The sequence below is a fragment of the Acomys minous genome (assembly GCF_964271855.1).
Source record: "Acomys minous genome assembly, chromosome: 14".
Classification (NCBI taxonomy): Eukaryota; Metazoa; Chordata; class Mammalia; order Rodentia; family Muridae; genus Acomys; species Acomys minous.
Window position 1 is genome coordinate 2,334,546 of NC_140496.1, and position 15,123 is coordinate 2,349,668.

Consider the following 15,123-nt stretch of genomic DNA (forward strand, 5'->3'; position numbering starts at 1 on the left):
CGCAGGTCTGAGGCCAGCCTGGGCTAGAGGTAACGATTAGTCTGGATTGCATAGTGAGGCTTTTTCTCAGATTAAAAAGAAAAACAAGGGGCTGGAGAGATGGTTCAGAGGTTAAGAGCACTGACTACTCTTCCAGAGGTCCTGAGTTCAATTCCCAGCAACCACATGGTGGCTCACAACCATCTATAATGAGAAATGGTGCCCTCTTCTGGCCTGCAGGTGTACATGCAGGCAGAGCACTGTATACATAATAAATAAATAAACAAACAAACAAACAAATAAATAAGTCTTAAAAAAATAAAAAGAAAAATTGTGTTCTGTGTAAGACTATGGTGGGTAACTGGCTCTGCAGCTCCTCTGGTGCCAGCCGCTCCTGATGATGGCCAATTTGCAAGTTGGAAGGTGTAGTCTATGCAAGCCAGTGATTGTGAGTGATCAGGCTTCCTCTGGCACCCACAGTGTCCTTGTTTTGAACCAGGGATGTTCTCCAGTGTACCATGATCACACACCAGGTCCTCCTGAGGGGAGCAGCGCAGTGCTATCTTCTCCAGACCGCCATGCGTCTGGTGGATGTGGTGAGTGACCTGTCGTACACTGTGCGTAAGTTCCTCGGGGAATGCCAGCCTGGGATGGCGCCGGCAGAGAGGCCCGCTGGGGGAGTCGGCCTGGGTGTCCAGATGGAGGAACTTGGACTTGGGGTTGATTGACACTGTCCCAGGTGACAAGTGGCGTGGTGCGCAGGACGAGTTGGCACCTGTGATGTGGGTGGGCTGTGCTGAACAGTGCCTTGATGTTTCAGACTTAGTAATGTCCGCATTTATGAGGCCTGGGCTGTGGCAGATTCAGGCCCCCGGATAAACCTGGCCCTGAGGTGCTAGTCTAGTTTCCTAGGAGCCTTTCCAGGCATTCTCACAGTCTGGTAGAGGGAGCAGGCCATCCTGGGCCACTCACCAGGAAAGCAGCTCATGGACACAGAGTCCCAAGAAAGATTCCATCTGGAGCCCGTTTGGCCACTGCTGTGGAGGACGGAGCAGTGGACATGAGGCATCTGTAGGTTACGTGGCTCCTGTTTGATTTTGGGATTATTTTTCTGTCATCAAGAGCAGCCTCATGACAGTAGAAATAAATGCACATGTCCTGACAGGACTTCACTTCACCCAGGGGCTGTGTGTGCCAGCTTGCCTACCTGGCCTGGTGCAGAGTCTTGATTCAGACCTGTGACCTCTGGGCTAAGGGACCAATGTGGTTTTCTTCAGCTGGAGGTTCTTTTTGTTGCTTTCAGTGAATCATTTTTATTAGTAGTAATTTTTTTTTTTTGGTTGTTGTTGGTTGGTTTTTTCGAGACAGGGTTTCTCCGTGTAGCCTTGGCTGTCCTAGACTCACTCTGTGGACCAGGCTGGCCTCAAACTCACAGCGATCCGCCTGCCTCTGCCTCCTGAGTGCTGGGATTAAAGGCGTGCGCCACCACGCCCAGCAGTAATTTATTTTTTTAATCAATAGTATGCTTTTTAAAAAGCTAGTCTTATCTTTTTTCCAAGATAGTAGCCAATTTTAAAGAAAACGTCTATTTTAAAAATGTTGCCCACTGTATAGGCGGAAGGATTACCCTGACTTTGAGACCAGTCAGGCCTAGATATTCATTCAGGCTAGTCAAAACTATAGAGTGATGCCAGGCGGTGGTGGCGCACACCTTTAATCCTAGCACTTGGGAGGCAGAGGCAGGCGGATCGCTGTGAGTTCGAGGCCAGCCTGGTCTACAAAGCGAGCCCAGGACAGCCAAGGCTAACACAGAGAGACCCTGTCTCAACAAAACAAAACACAAAACAAAAAAACAAGAACAACAACAACAACAAAGACTATAGAGTGAGATCCTGTTTTAAACACCCCACACCCCCTCCAAAAAAAAAGTCACAAAAAATACATATGTGTACATAAAAAAAAAAAAAGATTGACTTTTGGTATAATAATAGATTGCTACTGAGGAGCTCACTTTATTCATTTTCGCATCTGTCTTTGTGTGGCATGCAAGTGTGTATGCATATGAGTGTGTGTGCATATGCATGTGCACATGTTTGTGTGCATGTAAGCGTGTGTGTGAGCATGTGTGATGTGTGTATATGTGAGCGTGTGTGAGTGTGTGTGCGCGTGCACGCAACTGTCTTCTGCTGCCCTTCACTTACTGAGGCAGGGTCTCTTATCAAATGCAGACCTTGCACGTTTCAGCAGTCTGCCTGCCCGGCTCACCCAGGGATCCCTTGACTGCGCCTCGAAAGCACTAAGATTAGAGGTGGCCACCTGTAATCTCTGTGCGGTTTTTATATGGGTTCTGGAAATCAGAACTCTGGTTCTCACACCAGAGCACAGCAAGGGCGTTATGCACTGGGCTGCCTTCCAGCTCTGGCTCTTTTTAAAAACCAAAACCAAAACCAGTGTAACTTCTGTGTCTTAACTAATGATGTCATACTTTAGTTGACTTGCTGCTTCCACAGAGTTGTGAGGTGACTCCAAAAGTTTACACTGAGCTTTTTCTGTGTAGGAAAAGGTGTCTCTTTCTGATGTCTCAGCTTTTCTCATGTCTCTGAGACAAGAGGAGTCCTTGGCTCGTGGGACCGTGCTGTGGACAGAGGTGAGTTGCAAATCAGCTGTTTGAGAGCTCTATAGAAGGCCTTTCCCGTTGGAGCATCAGTAACCACGGTGAAAACGCAGCAGTGGCTCTGCCGGTTTGGAATTCCCTTCCTCTGTCTCGAGGCCCTGCAGCTACTGTAGGAACTGCTCCTTACTTACAAATCATGGTCTTCGTTCCATGTCCCTCGACACTCGGTGCATGGTCGCTCCAGGAGAGGGCACCAAGCTGTTGTATCTAATGATTTAAATTCAATTTATGTAGAGGCAGAAGACTGACTCAGGGAAATTAGAAGTGTTTTGTTCTGTTTTTGGTTGAGAATAATCACCCTGCTGTGGTTTTCCTGCCTAGCTCTGTGACTGGCTGCGTGTCAATCAAAGATCCTTCAGGCAGCCCTCAGTCGGTGGCTCCGAGGGACAGGAGACATCGCTGAATGCTTACGTGAAGAACCTAGTTGAGGAGTTTGTGAGGTCTCCTGGATGGGAAAGTAAGTCTGAGGCTCTTCAGGGAGTGACAGGTGTGTAGGTGCAGGCCGTGGTTGTGCGTGCGATCTTCAGCCAGATGGGTTGGGCTGCTCCCTCGCTGCTCTGGGATCCGAGACTTGCATGGTAGACCAGTTGGTGTTTTCAGGGGCTGCTTGATTACCAGAGCAGGAAGTAGACCCCAGGACAGGTGTGTGGGTCTCTAGGATGGACACTTGAGTGCAAATAATACAAATGATTTCTTTTCACATGTTAGAGGCGCCGTGTTTATTGTGAAGTGATGAACATGCTTATCTGATTGTGTGTGCGTATGTTTGCATGTGTGTGGGTACCTGTGTGTGTGTGTGGAGGCCTCGGCTCTGCCTGGGTGATGCCTCAGTTGCCCTCCACCTTTTCTGAGGCAGGGCCTCTCACTGCTCCTGGAGCTTGCTGTGACTGGCTAGCTTAGCTTACCCCAGGGGTCTGCTGTCTCTGCCTCTGAGCACTCAGATTACAGGTGGGCCACCACTCCGCCAGCTTCTACATGGATGTTGGGAGTCTGAGCTCCAGACGCATCCTCCTCCTTTCAGCTCTATGGCCCTGAGCCATCTCTTCAGCCGGAAAGCCAGTCTCAGGGAGCACCCTTTGGAAGGGTGACTTCGCACTGTGAAAACCTTCCTTCTTCCCTTTTCCTGCTTCCTTTGGCTCTTCATGTGGTTTGGGGTTTAAGCCCTGCCTTGGGCATACTCAGCAGGTGCTCTACCACTAAGCCCCACTCCTGGGAGAGACCAATTTTGTAAAGGTCTTTGGAGAAAACACGTTAGCCTGCAGGAAGGAAGACTTCAGAGACTGATTAATTAGGATTTCTGGTACATCTGTAATGCTTCCTCTTCAATAAGGTTGTCATCAATCATTTGGGGACATGGTTCCTTTGAGTTTAGCACACCTGAGAGTTCCTGCCTTTGTCTCATTTCAGCTCAGTTCTCTCGGTCTTAGCTGACCACGTAACTGTGCTTTTAGACTCTAGCGTGTTGTCAATGTTCCTTCCTTAGCGTCTCCTCTCCGTGCTGTTGCACAGGAGCTTCTTGGGTTAGGCCTGTAGCAAAGGTAAAACCTCCATGCTGCCAGTGCAGTCGCATACAGAGGCTCCCATGGGTGTGGCCCAGCCCTGGCGCCTCACTCTCCTGTCCAGGGTCTTCTGAGAGTCTCAGCCCAGATGGCCCTACTCTGGCCGCTTCCCTTGTTCTTCCTCTTTCCTCCCTACAGTTTCCGTCCTGTCACTCCCTCCATCCCCCTCAGTGCCTTCCAGTTGCCTCGAGGACAAAGCAAAACTCCCTGAGTGTAGTGTTCTGCCAAGTGTCTGGGTCTCCACTCTCAGTCCACGACCCCACTTTCTGCGGTCTCTCTCATGTATGCATCCTTCTGTTGACTAAAGCTGTCCTGCTGGACCGTTCACCTGGAAAGATCTTGGCTCCCTTCACTCTTCACTCTGCTCAGCTGTCCCCGCAGCTCAGTTGTCCTCAGACCAGGACACGTAGTCTCTCCAATGCGGCCTTTGCTGTAGCTGGAGTTCTGGTATTCCTGGCTGAACACTCCCTGTGGTCCGAGGAACTGGGTGTTTTGTGTTCAAGCAGGACCGCTGCACACGGCGGGGACAAGGCTGCGATTTTACTGTCTTTAAACGTGGCATGTAATAGTGTGTTTCTCTCATGCTGTGGCACGGGTCAGGCACAGTCATGGAGCCATTTCGGTCTCAATACATTTCTGAAGGAGTTAGCGATTGCTTCTTAAAAATTAAAAAGTGTGTGTGTGCATGTGTGCATGTGTGTGCCAGAAGGTCAGAAAGCAGCTTACGGGAGTCAGCGCTCTTTCCACCATGTGGGTCCTGGGGACCAAACGTGGTCATCAGACTTGACTTGCAAGCACCTTCACCTGCTGAGCCATTCCTAGGGTCCTGGGAAGGCGTTCTGAGATGCTGTGACTTACTTTGTTATCTTAACAGAAGAAAGCAAGTTTGTGCCAGACTGGCTGGAGGCGCGGCTGACTGCTCTGCTGGTCCTGTTGGCTGTGGACGTGGAGGGACTGAGGACCGGATTCAGGTCGCTGCTGGCAGGGGAGGGGAGGGCTAACTAGGTTTATTAGTGGTGTTTAGACCTCTCGATGCCTGGAGTCACTAACAAAGGCCAGAACCAGCCCACTGGTCACACACTGAAGGAACGTTTAACAGCACATCAGTAGGAGTAGGCAAATTTGATGTCAAACTTATAATTTAATGCTAAATTAAAGAGCATATGCTGCTTGATGCTTACTGTTTTATAACAGTATCAGAAAAGTAGATGGAAAGATCACAGTATAAACTGTGAAGTGCCAGACACGGGCAAAAATGATCACAGTATAAACTGTGAAGTGCCAGACACGGGCAAAAATGATCACAGTATAAACTGTGAAGTGCCAGACACGGGAAAAAATGATCACAGTATAAACTGTGAAGTGCCAGACACGGGAAAAAATGATCACAGTATAAACTGTGAAGTGCCAGACACGGGAAAAAATGATCACAGTATAAACTGTGAAGTGCCAGACATGGGAAAAAATGATCACAATATAAACTGTGATGTGCCTGGCGGGAGCAAAAGCGACAATGAAGACGAGATGGCCTCTGAGCACACGAGTAGGTCATTTCCTCTGTGTTAGCAGGAGCACCAGGGTTAGGGGGGACTTCAGTGAGGAGTACAGCCACTTTGACACATCACACCCCTTCTAGATGAAGTTTAGTGCCAGAGTCATCCTTCATAACAGTTTTGTAACTTCAGGGCTATTATTATTCATTGACAGTTTTATACATTTATATGGATTTTGGTTGTTTTCACTGCATCTCCTTCCCTGTTTCTTTTGCTTTGCTGCAAAAACCATTGCTCAGGACCCCAGCAGTTTAACACATAGCTCGGGTTCAGCTTTGTGTCCCACAGTGTGAGGGCTGAAGACAATGGAAGGCTCAGACCTAGAGATGGGTCCTCACGGGTCCTGGGCATTGCACCATGCACAATGCCCTGGGCTGATTTGTGCCACGAGTGTGAGACGGGGACTTGTCAGGCTTCTGAGATGACTGGTGGGTGTTCTTTTGCCATCTAGTGAAAAGCAGAGGACGCAGAATGTGTTGAGGCTCTTCTTAGACCCCCTGCTGGACACCCTGGGGAGGCTCGGCACCCATGCTTACATGCCTCTGCTGAGGACTGACCGGTGCCTCCAGCTGCTGCTGAGGTTGCTGCACTCCTGTGTGCCGAGAGGTTCCAGTGCCCAGGATGGTGAGGACCAGTGGGTGGGTTCTTTGCTGGGGGTGGGGTGCCTTCCCGGGGCAGGTCCCTAGCTGGGGGCGTTGCTGCTGTTCAGAAGCTCCCGACTTCTTAGCCTGAGAACTAGTTCTCCCCAGGTACATACGGGGGTGAGGTGGGCGTCCAGCTAACACTCCGGGAGCATTGTGTTTACTATCATTAGAATGTAGTTTCACTTACTTTAGTTTTCATATGTGTGAGGTGTGTGCATGCGTGTGCACACTTGTACGTGTAGCTGTGTGAATGTGAAGGCCTAAGGCTAACTGAGCCAGTCTCTTCACTGAACCTTCCAAAGCTTCAGCTAATTGGCTGGCCAGCACCCAGGACCAACGGGTGTGCTCGGCCTTCCCTCATGCTGGGGTCACACACACACACACTACTGTACCTCAGGCTTCCCTCATGCTGGGGTCACACACACACACACACACACACACTGCTGTACCTCAGCCTTCCCTCATGCTGGGGTCACACACACACACACTACTGTACCTCAGGCTTCCCTCATGCTGGGGTCACACACACACACACACACACACACTGCTGTACCTCAGCCTTCCCTCATGCTGGGGTCACACACACACAGGCTGTACCTCAGCCTTCTCTCATGCTGGGGTCACACACACACAGGCTGTACCTCAGCCTTCCCTCATGTTGGGGTCACACACACATGGCTATACCAGCTTTTACCTGGGATCCAAACTCAGGTCCTCATGTTTGTGCAGCATGCAGTTTACCATTGGACTGTCTCCTACCACTACTATCTTTTTTTTTTCCAAGACAAGGTTTCTCTGTATAGCCTTGGCTGTCTTGGACTCCCTTTGTAGACCAGGCTGGCCTGGAACTCACAGTCATCCACTGCTTCTTCCTCCCCAAGTGCTGAGATTACAGGCGTGTGCTGGCACACCTGTCTTATTTTTGAAAAAGCTACTTCTTACATTTGCGTGTGCAGGTGTGTGCAGATCAGCGCATGCCATGGCACTTACGGAGGGCAGAGGACAACTTTCAGAAGTCAGTTTTCTCTTGTGTGAGCCCCGGGGATGGTCTCATATCATCAGGCTTGGTGACACACACTTTACCCACCAAGCCATTTCAACAATACGTGTGTGTGCACGAGTGTCTGTGCACCCCACTTCTCTCATGCTAATAAAACACTTCCTCTCGGGCTGGAGAGATGGGTCAGAGGTTAAGAGCACTGGCTGCTCCTCCAGAGGTCCTGAGTTCAATTCCCAGCAACCACATGGTGGCTCACAACCATCTATAATGAGATCTGGTGCCCTCTTCTGGCTTGTAGGTGTACATGCAGGCAGAGCAGTGTATACATAATAAACAAACAAACAAGCAAAAACCCCACTTCTCCCCCACAGATGAGGTATCTGGTGTCCTCCAGGCCTCCATCATGTCTGCTGCAGAGAGCATGGCTCAGTTTGTGCTTAGGAGGCTCACCATGAACGAACTGCAGAGTGTGAGTAGTTTCGGGAGCTTTCTCTTGCAGCCGTTCCTTTCCCTCATCCACACACACCGGATCAGCTGGAAAAGGGACGTTCCTTTGGTGTGATGGTTTCTCCCGGTGTGTGGGAGCAGAGCTGTTGCTTACTTCCGAGCAGCGCAGTGCTGTGTGGCGAGGTGCCGGGGAAGCAGCAGCTAGAGAGAGGGAGGGAGGTTGCCTCACCTCACAGTTTGAGGGACTCAGATCCATCAGGGCAGGAAGAGGTGATGATGTTGGGAGGAGGCTGCAGCGAGGACAGTGGGAGAGGGAGGCAGCCGGCTACATCCTGCTGTAGGCAGAAGCAGCTAGACTCTCGCCCTAAGGCCCACCCCACAGCAATGCACGTCCCCCAGCCAGGTGGCAGCTCTTGAGGTTTCAGTCTCCCACTACAGCCCTGCATGAGCCTCTGGGGGTTCCACATCCAAACCACTGCAGCTGGTTTCCATTCCTTAAATATTAGTAACTGTGACCTGAGCAGGGGATGCAGCCTCAGTTTCCCCAGATGATCTGTCTGTCTGCTTACCAGATTTAGGAAGTTTCACTGTGATGGATTTGAGGCCCTTGACGTATTTGTGTGTAAATGGAACCTGGACCCAGATATTCTGAGTGTCAGATTAAGGGTGGGACCTGGGCCAAGTGTATATGAGTGTGTGAGTGTGTGCGAGTGTCAGTGCGTGTGATGTTACATACATGTGTGCACGCATTCACACATACACGTGTGCAGTTAGTTTTGCTTATTGTTGAGCTGCTGTTTCTGTACATGGAAGGCAGGACATGATAAGTGAGAGCCCTGAGTGTCTGCACAAGATCTGTGTAAGCTTGGGCCGTCAGCATCTGATGTGGAGGCAGGAATGGCTGTCAGGGCCCCGCCCCTCCCTGAGGACTTCTATAGAGTAACACAGTTGCTAGGAGAAGGAGATTTTCTTCATGGGTGTCACTATTGGGAAGGTGCCCATTCTCCTGTAAGCAGCTCCGCTCATGCTCCTGAGGCAGTAGACAGAGTCATTGGAAAGAATCCAGAGGCCACTGGACTGGTCAGAGGACTAGAGAGGGAGACTGTGCCAACTGCACAAAACATATTACAGAGGAATCAGAATACAGAGATGTCCATTGCAGTGCATGTTAATATTTGCTAAAAAAAAAAAAAGAAAGAAAGAAAGAAAGAAAGAAAGAAAGAAAGAAAAAAAAAACGGAACCATTTCTGCCTCTCAAGGCTATGAATGTGCCATCAGGTTCTGGGAGGGTCCTGAAGGAAGGTGTGCTTAGCCTGTGGAGGACAGCCTGGGCATGGCGTGGGGGGGGGGGTGTGAGCTCTCTTCAGTGTAGGTGATGGCTTCCGCCTGAATTCTACTTGTGTGGAAGCCACAGATCCTGTTGTCCTTACATGTCATGACTTCGTGGTGTAGGTGGCAGATCTGGACCGCTGCCAGCTGTATCTGAAGGTGTTGGCTGAGCTCACGAGTCTGCAGGTGAAACTGGGCTGGAAATCAGACAACCCCATCAGCCGAGTCATTTCTCCGTTGAAAAACGCGTGTGTTCACAATTTGCAGGAGGCTGAGGACGGGCAGGTAATCTCCTGGGCTGGAGGTGATATCTATTTGATTGCTCCACCATATTTTGCCATTATTATAAAGCTTTTCTGAAATTTGATTGTCAAGATCCTGTCTGCAGGGTGTCTCTCTCTCTCTCTCTCTCTCTCTCTCTCTCTCTCTCTCTCTCTCTCTCTCTCTGTCTCTCTCCTTCCTTTCCTTTATTCATTCCTTCTTCTGGGAGTTGAATAAATGATCTGAGCCAGATCTTAGTCTTTTTTCACTTGTGACCCCTTTTTGTTGAAGAAAATTTTTTATGACCCTTGGTATATAGGCCTATAACATGGGAACACAAATTAAGCATTTGCAGATAATAAATAATAAACCAATTTATTTTAAAATGGTTCTTTGCTGTGCATATAGCTTACACTTTATAAGAAGAAAGCAAACTACATGCTGATGAGGTGAGTGTGCTTGCTTGTCAACAGTGCAGTCCACAGACACACTGATCTGTGCTCACATGCTGAGAAGCCACCATGGGAAAGAAAGCATCCACATCTTTGTTTACCGTGACTGAGCCTGTGTTTCTGTAGGAGCTGAAAACCATACACACAGCACTGCCTATAAGATACAGCAGTCTCAACCTGGGCCCCAGTGTGTCTGGTGTGTTCACTGGCTCTGTGTGGTGTGAAGCCAAAGTGAGAGTGTTGAATGTTCAGAACCAAGGACACCGTGACATCACACAATCAGTGTGGCCAAGCATAGCCACAAGACTGTGACCTGAGACTCATCTGACTCTTGTTCACAAGTTTTCATGACTCCACTTTCAGTTATACCACACTTGTGGTGGGGTCACTGCCTATAGTTTAGGATGCTCTTGTGCTAGGCGTGTGCTTTACCACTGAGCTGCACCCCACTCCATGCTACTTAAACTTGGAGATGGAATCTTACTGGATTACTCACTCAGGCTGACCGTGAACTCACTTTGTAGCCCAGGCAGGCTGTGAATGCATGATCCTCCTGTGTCAGCTTCCTGAGCAGCTGGCTTTGTAAGTCATAAAATCACCTCAGTGCCGATGTGGGAGGATCTGTCTTAGGTCTGCTGCTCACTGGTTCACTCTGAACCCTTCATCAGCCTTACATCTCAGCCTCCATGTTTGGCTTCCAGGCTAGTTGTCCACCCTTCCTGTTCCATGGTACCCTGTGTTGCAGCTGCCCCAGGCGACCATGTAAAGTGTCTGTGACAAGTATGTGCTCCTTACCCGACAGAGGTGGCTTGGGGAAGTCACCTCTTGCTTGGGAGTTAAGAGAGAACAGTGTTACATTGGGAGTGGTGCTGCCTCTTTGTCAGTGAGCGGATGGGCGGAGCTTCTGACATCACAGCAAACCCGGAAGAGCTCATACTAGAATCACTTGCTCGTTCGTGACCCACTCTTCCTCATTAGGACTACACAGCCACCCAAACAGTGCACCTGCTGGGGACCCCATGCTCACGGGAGCCTGGGTGATTTCTCACTCAGACCTTAGTGCCTCCTTCCTGAGGCTTCTATCTGGCCTGGCCCTTCCAGGAGAGAGAATGGGAGGGAGCCTCTGTTGGAGCACGACCTCTCTCCTTCCTTCCTTTCACCAGTGCCCCTTGTGTCTACACAGTGGTGTTTACTTCCCCCTTTGTACTTTGTGGAATGATTTATGCAGATACGTCTGCTCTGGTTTAAGCGCCTGCAGGCATTTCTTAAATGTAACAGAAAAGGAGAGCAGTTAAAAGCCCAACTAAGAGGCTGCTCCCTGTCTCTGAGCCCTGACAAGGCACCGTTTTTTTCACAAGTGGCTGATCTGTCTTATAAGAAGCTCTAGGCAGGCCGCGTTGTAGAGGCTGAATTTTCCTGTTACATCTGAGTACCAGCTGCCATTCTAAACTCTGCAGAAAGCCACACACGTGCCCTTCTTTTAGTCCACTGATGGGCGCAACAAGAGTGGAGGCAGGGCATGCGGTGTCACAGCCTTGCGGCCCCGGCCGCCTCAGGCTGAGGCTAGCTTCCCCTGCGTCAGGCTTGTTCTGTCCTTTGCAGGAGCCAACGCTGGGTCATCAGGTGCAGAGGGTGGTCAGTATGGCCACCCTAGCAGCTCTGTGTGAGGCTGTGGAAGAGCATCCGGTGTTGCGGCCTCCTTCCCCAGATGCTGGGCCTGTGGACAGGGTCCTGTCAGCTCTCCCACTCAATCAGGTGCTGGAGAAGCCGCGTTCAGAGGAACAGAGCAGCGGGGTGCGTCTCACGGAGAATGGCAGGTGAACGAGGAATGTCTTTTTTTGTTTGTTTGTTTCATAAAGTTAGAACTTTATTGTGGTGCTTTGGTATACATTTCAATATTCTGAGTTTTAACATCTGCTTTTAAAATACTGATTTAATTTCTTTTTTTTTCCTTTTTTTTATTAATTTATTCATATTACATCTCAGTTGTTAGCCCATCCCTTGTATCCTCCCATTCCTCCCTTCCTCCCACTTCCCCCCTACTCTCCTCCCCTATGTCTGTGTCTGAGGGGGACCTCCTCCCCCTGTATATGCTCATAGGGTATCAAGTCTCTCCTTGGTGACCTATTATCCTTCCTCTGAGTGCCACCAGGCGTCTCCATCCAAGGGACATGGTCAAATAACGAGGGATGTCTTTGTTAAGGGTTAACAGCCCAGTTTGTGTTCCGACTGTGGCGGTTGGTGACCCCTGGCTGTGCTCATGGTATAGTGGAGTTGGGGAGATGAGGTTCCATTTTGGATGAAAGTCCACCATTAGGTTCCTCATCTCCCTTGTCAGAAACCCCCCAACTTTTCTGATTTAGTTTTCAGTGAGTCTCTCAAAGTTGCGGTTGCTTCACTATTGTGGCCGCTGTCTCCCTTCTCTTGGTCCGTTTTCTGTCGCTGTAACAGTTTATCTGAGGCCGGTGGCTTATAAGGAAATAATGGTTTTGGAGATTGTGGATGTGGACCAGCATCTACCTGGATCATGAAGAGGGCTTTCTGGTGCTTTACCTCCTGATGGAGAAGCTGGAAGGCCCCGCCCCCAGCAGCCCCGCCCCCAGCAGCCCCACCTCCCAGCAGCCCCGCCCCCAGCAGCCCCAAACCCCAGTCCCCACCTGCCAACTCTATAAGGAACAGCACTACATGCCAAAGTAATGGAGACCAGTTTGGGAGAGTGTGCCTCAGTACCTTTCCTTTTAAAAATTTCAGTGTTCCTGAAGAATCACTTTCCCAGGGATGGGGGAAAGTTGTCACGCAGTATCTGCACGACCAGTGGGCCTGCCTCTCCTTCCTGCTGAGAAGGCAGCGGCCCCTTACTCCAGCCGTGGAGGGTGACAGGCTGGAGTGTTTCCTTCCTGTGGCCGAGACGCCCGTGCAGACCCTGCAGTCAGCGCTGGCCGTCCTCACGGTTCTCCCTGCTGGCCACGTCGTGCCTGTGTTCCGCTGCATGGAGGTGCTGGTTCCCAAGGTGAGGTGGAGACGCAGGGAAAAGTGAATGGGGTGATGGAAAGACAACAGCGTTTCTGAGACTGACCACTGTGTGTTCTCGCCCCCTTCTGCCAGCTTCTGACCTCTGAGGAGTCACTCTGCATAGACTCTTTCGACATGGCTTGGAAAATTATGTCTTCCTTGAGCAACGCTCAGCTGATATTCTGGCCTAATTTAAAGGCTTTTGTTCATTTTGTTTTTGATAATGAAATTCTTACTATTGCTGCAAAACTCAAGGGCCAGGCGTACTTCAAAATAAAAGAGGTAACTTTTTTCTCTTTGTGGGGTCAGTAGGACAAAAGAAAAGAGTGGAGTGCTTGTAACCAAGTACTGGGGCTGCTGGCTTTGTCCTCAGAGTGTGTCCTTGAATGAGATGAGGAACTGTGACAGGCAGGGGCCTGAGCATGAGGCCTCCTGCCTGGCTGTGGTGTTTACTTTCAGCTGAGGAGAGGTGGCTGTAGCTCACAGCAGCTTGGTTTCAGCACATGTATCTGTGGTGTGAGAGAAGGAATGTGGCTGCTCCTCTGAAACGGAGGCTCCTGACTGTTAGTGCATCAGGAAGCAGAGAACAGAACAGAGCAGGGCCAGTCTGTAGCCCCCGGGCACCACCTCTCAAAATATCACCACTGGACAGACAGAGGGGACAGGACACGTGAGCTGTGCTGACACTTCACATTCAGACCACAGCTTTCCCCATCGTGCTCAAATGGTATTTAAGATCTTAACAGAGAGGAAGCAGAGGCCAGCCTGGTCTACAGAGTAAGCTCCAGGCTCAAAACAACAAAGAAAACCACACAAAAAAACAAAACAAAACAAAACAAAACAAAAAATCCTTGATTCATTTGCCAAGTTAAGGGATGGGAACTCAGGATGCCTAGTTCTTCCCTTTCCAGGAAAGTGAGTGTCCTGGACACAGTCCCTCCTGTAGGACAGCAGGGCTTTAGTGCTGAGCTGAGCTAAGCTGAGCTGGTGTGCTGTCACACTGACAAAGGCTGAGGCGCATGGCAGGTGCCGTCTGTCTTGCACTCACATTGTACCTTCATATGTTTTTAAATTTTATGTAGAAAAAGTCTTTGGTTTTTGAAGGCATGGACAACCCCCTGAATTTGCGGCTTCATATTTTACCATCCACAGGTTCAGCCAATAAGTAGGAATACTTGATGGTCAGAGAGGTGGCTCAGTGGGTAAAGATACTTGCCACCAAGCCTGACAACAGAGCTGGATTCCACTCACATGGTGAAAGTCGAGAGCAGCTCCCTCCCAGACATCATCTTGTCTTCCACATCTGTGCTAGGCATTTGTGTACCCTTCCAAAATAAGTTAATGTTTAAAAATATTAATTAAAAAAAAAAAGACTATTTGAAACCACGTGGTGGTGGCACACACCTTTAATCCCAGCACTCAGGAGGCAGAGGCAAGCGGATTGCTGTGAAATTGAGGCCAGCCTGGTCTACAAAATGAGTCCAGGACAGCCAAGGCTGCACAGAGAAACCTTGTCTTAAAAAACAAAAAACAAAACAAAAAAACAACAACCAAAAGAAAAACAAAACCTATTAGAAAAATTTTGCATCAGTACTGAACAAAAGCAGCCTTTTTATTTATAAAAACATAACTGTTTATACTGTATTAGAATTTGTCAGTAATCTAGAGGTCGGCCTCTGGGTACTGTGACATGACGTCACTGTAGGCACGTTGGGCTATTTATAGTTGTCCTAGGACAAGCTGCAGCCATGGGTTCAGGTTGTATTCGTCTCATCTAAAGTAGCCGTAATGTTCCCACATGAGGCCCCATGCAGACTGTGTACCATTTTATGTGAGCAGGGGTTGGGTGTTGTGCAGGGGCTTTCTGAAGATGTACCCAGGACTATGAGAGATGGCTGCATTTAGATTTGCAGCCACTCCTTCAGCAGGGAGGATGATGACCCAATGGGTTCTGTCCTGTTGGAGATTCAGGTTGTTTCCAGTTCCTGGTTTTGGTCCGAGTTGCCCCTTCTGCCCGCTGTGGGGCACATCAGGAGACTCTGGTCTTGGCCTCCTGGAGCATGAAAGTCTTCATTTTACAGGGAAGGGGGCCTCCTCTTTCTACATGTTTGGCACGTCTCTCCTGGAGAGTTCTGTATGGATGGCTCAGCCAGGAATACTGGACTTAACCCACATTCTTGAAACACAAGGAATTAACATTCCGTGATCATGGT

The 15,123-nt window shown here is 49.6% G+C and overlaps 1 protein-coding gene across 4 annotated transcripts in view; it reads left to right on the top strand.

Moving 5' to 3' along the window:
* TARBP1 (tRNA guanosine 2 -O-methyltransferase TARBP1) overlaps positions 1 to 15,123 on the top strand; it is a 48,083-nt gene that overhangs the window by 14,801 nt on the left and 18,159 nt on the right. For all 4 annotated transcript variants that reach the window (XR_014774416.1, XR_014774417.1, XM_084756595.1 and 1 more), the window contains exons 8-17: positions 479 to 575; positions 2,537 to 2,626; positions 2,975 to 3,110; positions 5,087 to 5,183; positions 6,217 to 6,389; positions 7,781 to 7,878; positions 9,309 to 9,470; positions 11,501 to 11,715; positions 12,650 to 12,908; positions 13,004 to 13,192. Coding sequence is in view for 2 of the 4 variants with exons in the window: in XM_084756595.1 (XP_084612721.1) it covers positions 479 to 575; positions 2,537 to 2,626; positions 2,975 to 3,110; positions 5,087 to 5,183; positions 6,217 to 6,389; positions 7,781 to 7,878; positions 9,309 to 9,470; positions 11,501 to 11,715; positions 12,650 to 12,908; positions 13,004 to 13,192 (1,516 nt within the window). In the remaining 2 variants the exon portion in view is untranslated. The remainder of the gene's footprint in view (positions 1 to 478; positions 576 to 2,536; positions 2,627 to 2,974; positions 3,111 to 5,086; positions 5,184 to 6,216; positions 6,390 to 7,780; positions 7,879 to 9,308; positions 9,471 to 11,500; positions 11,716 to 12,649; positions 12,909 to 13,003; positions 13,193 to 15,123) is intronic.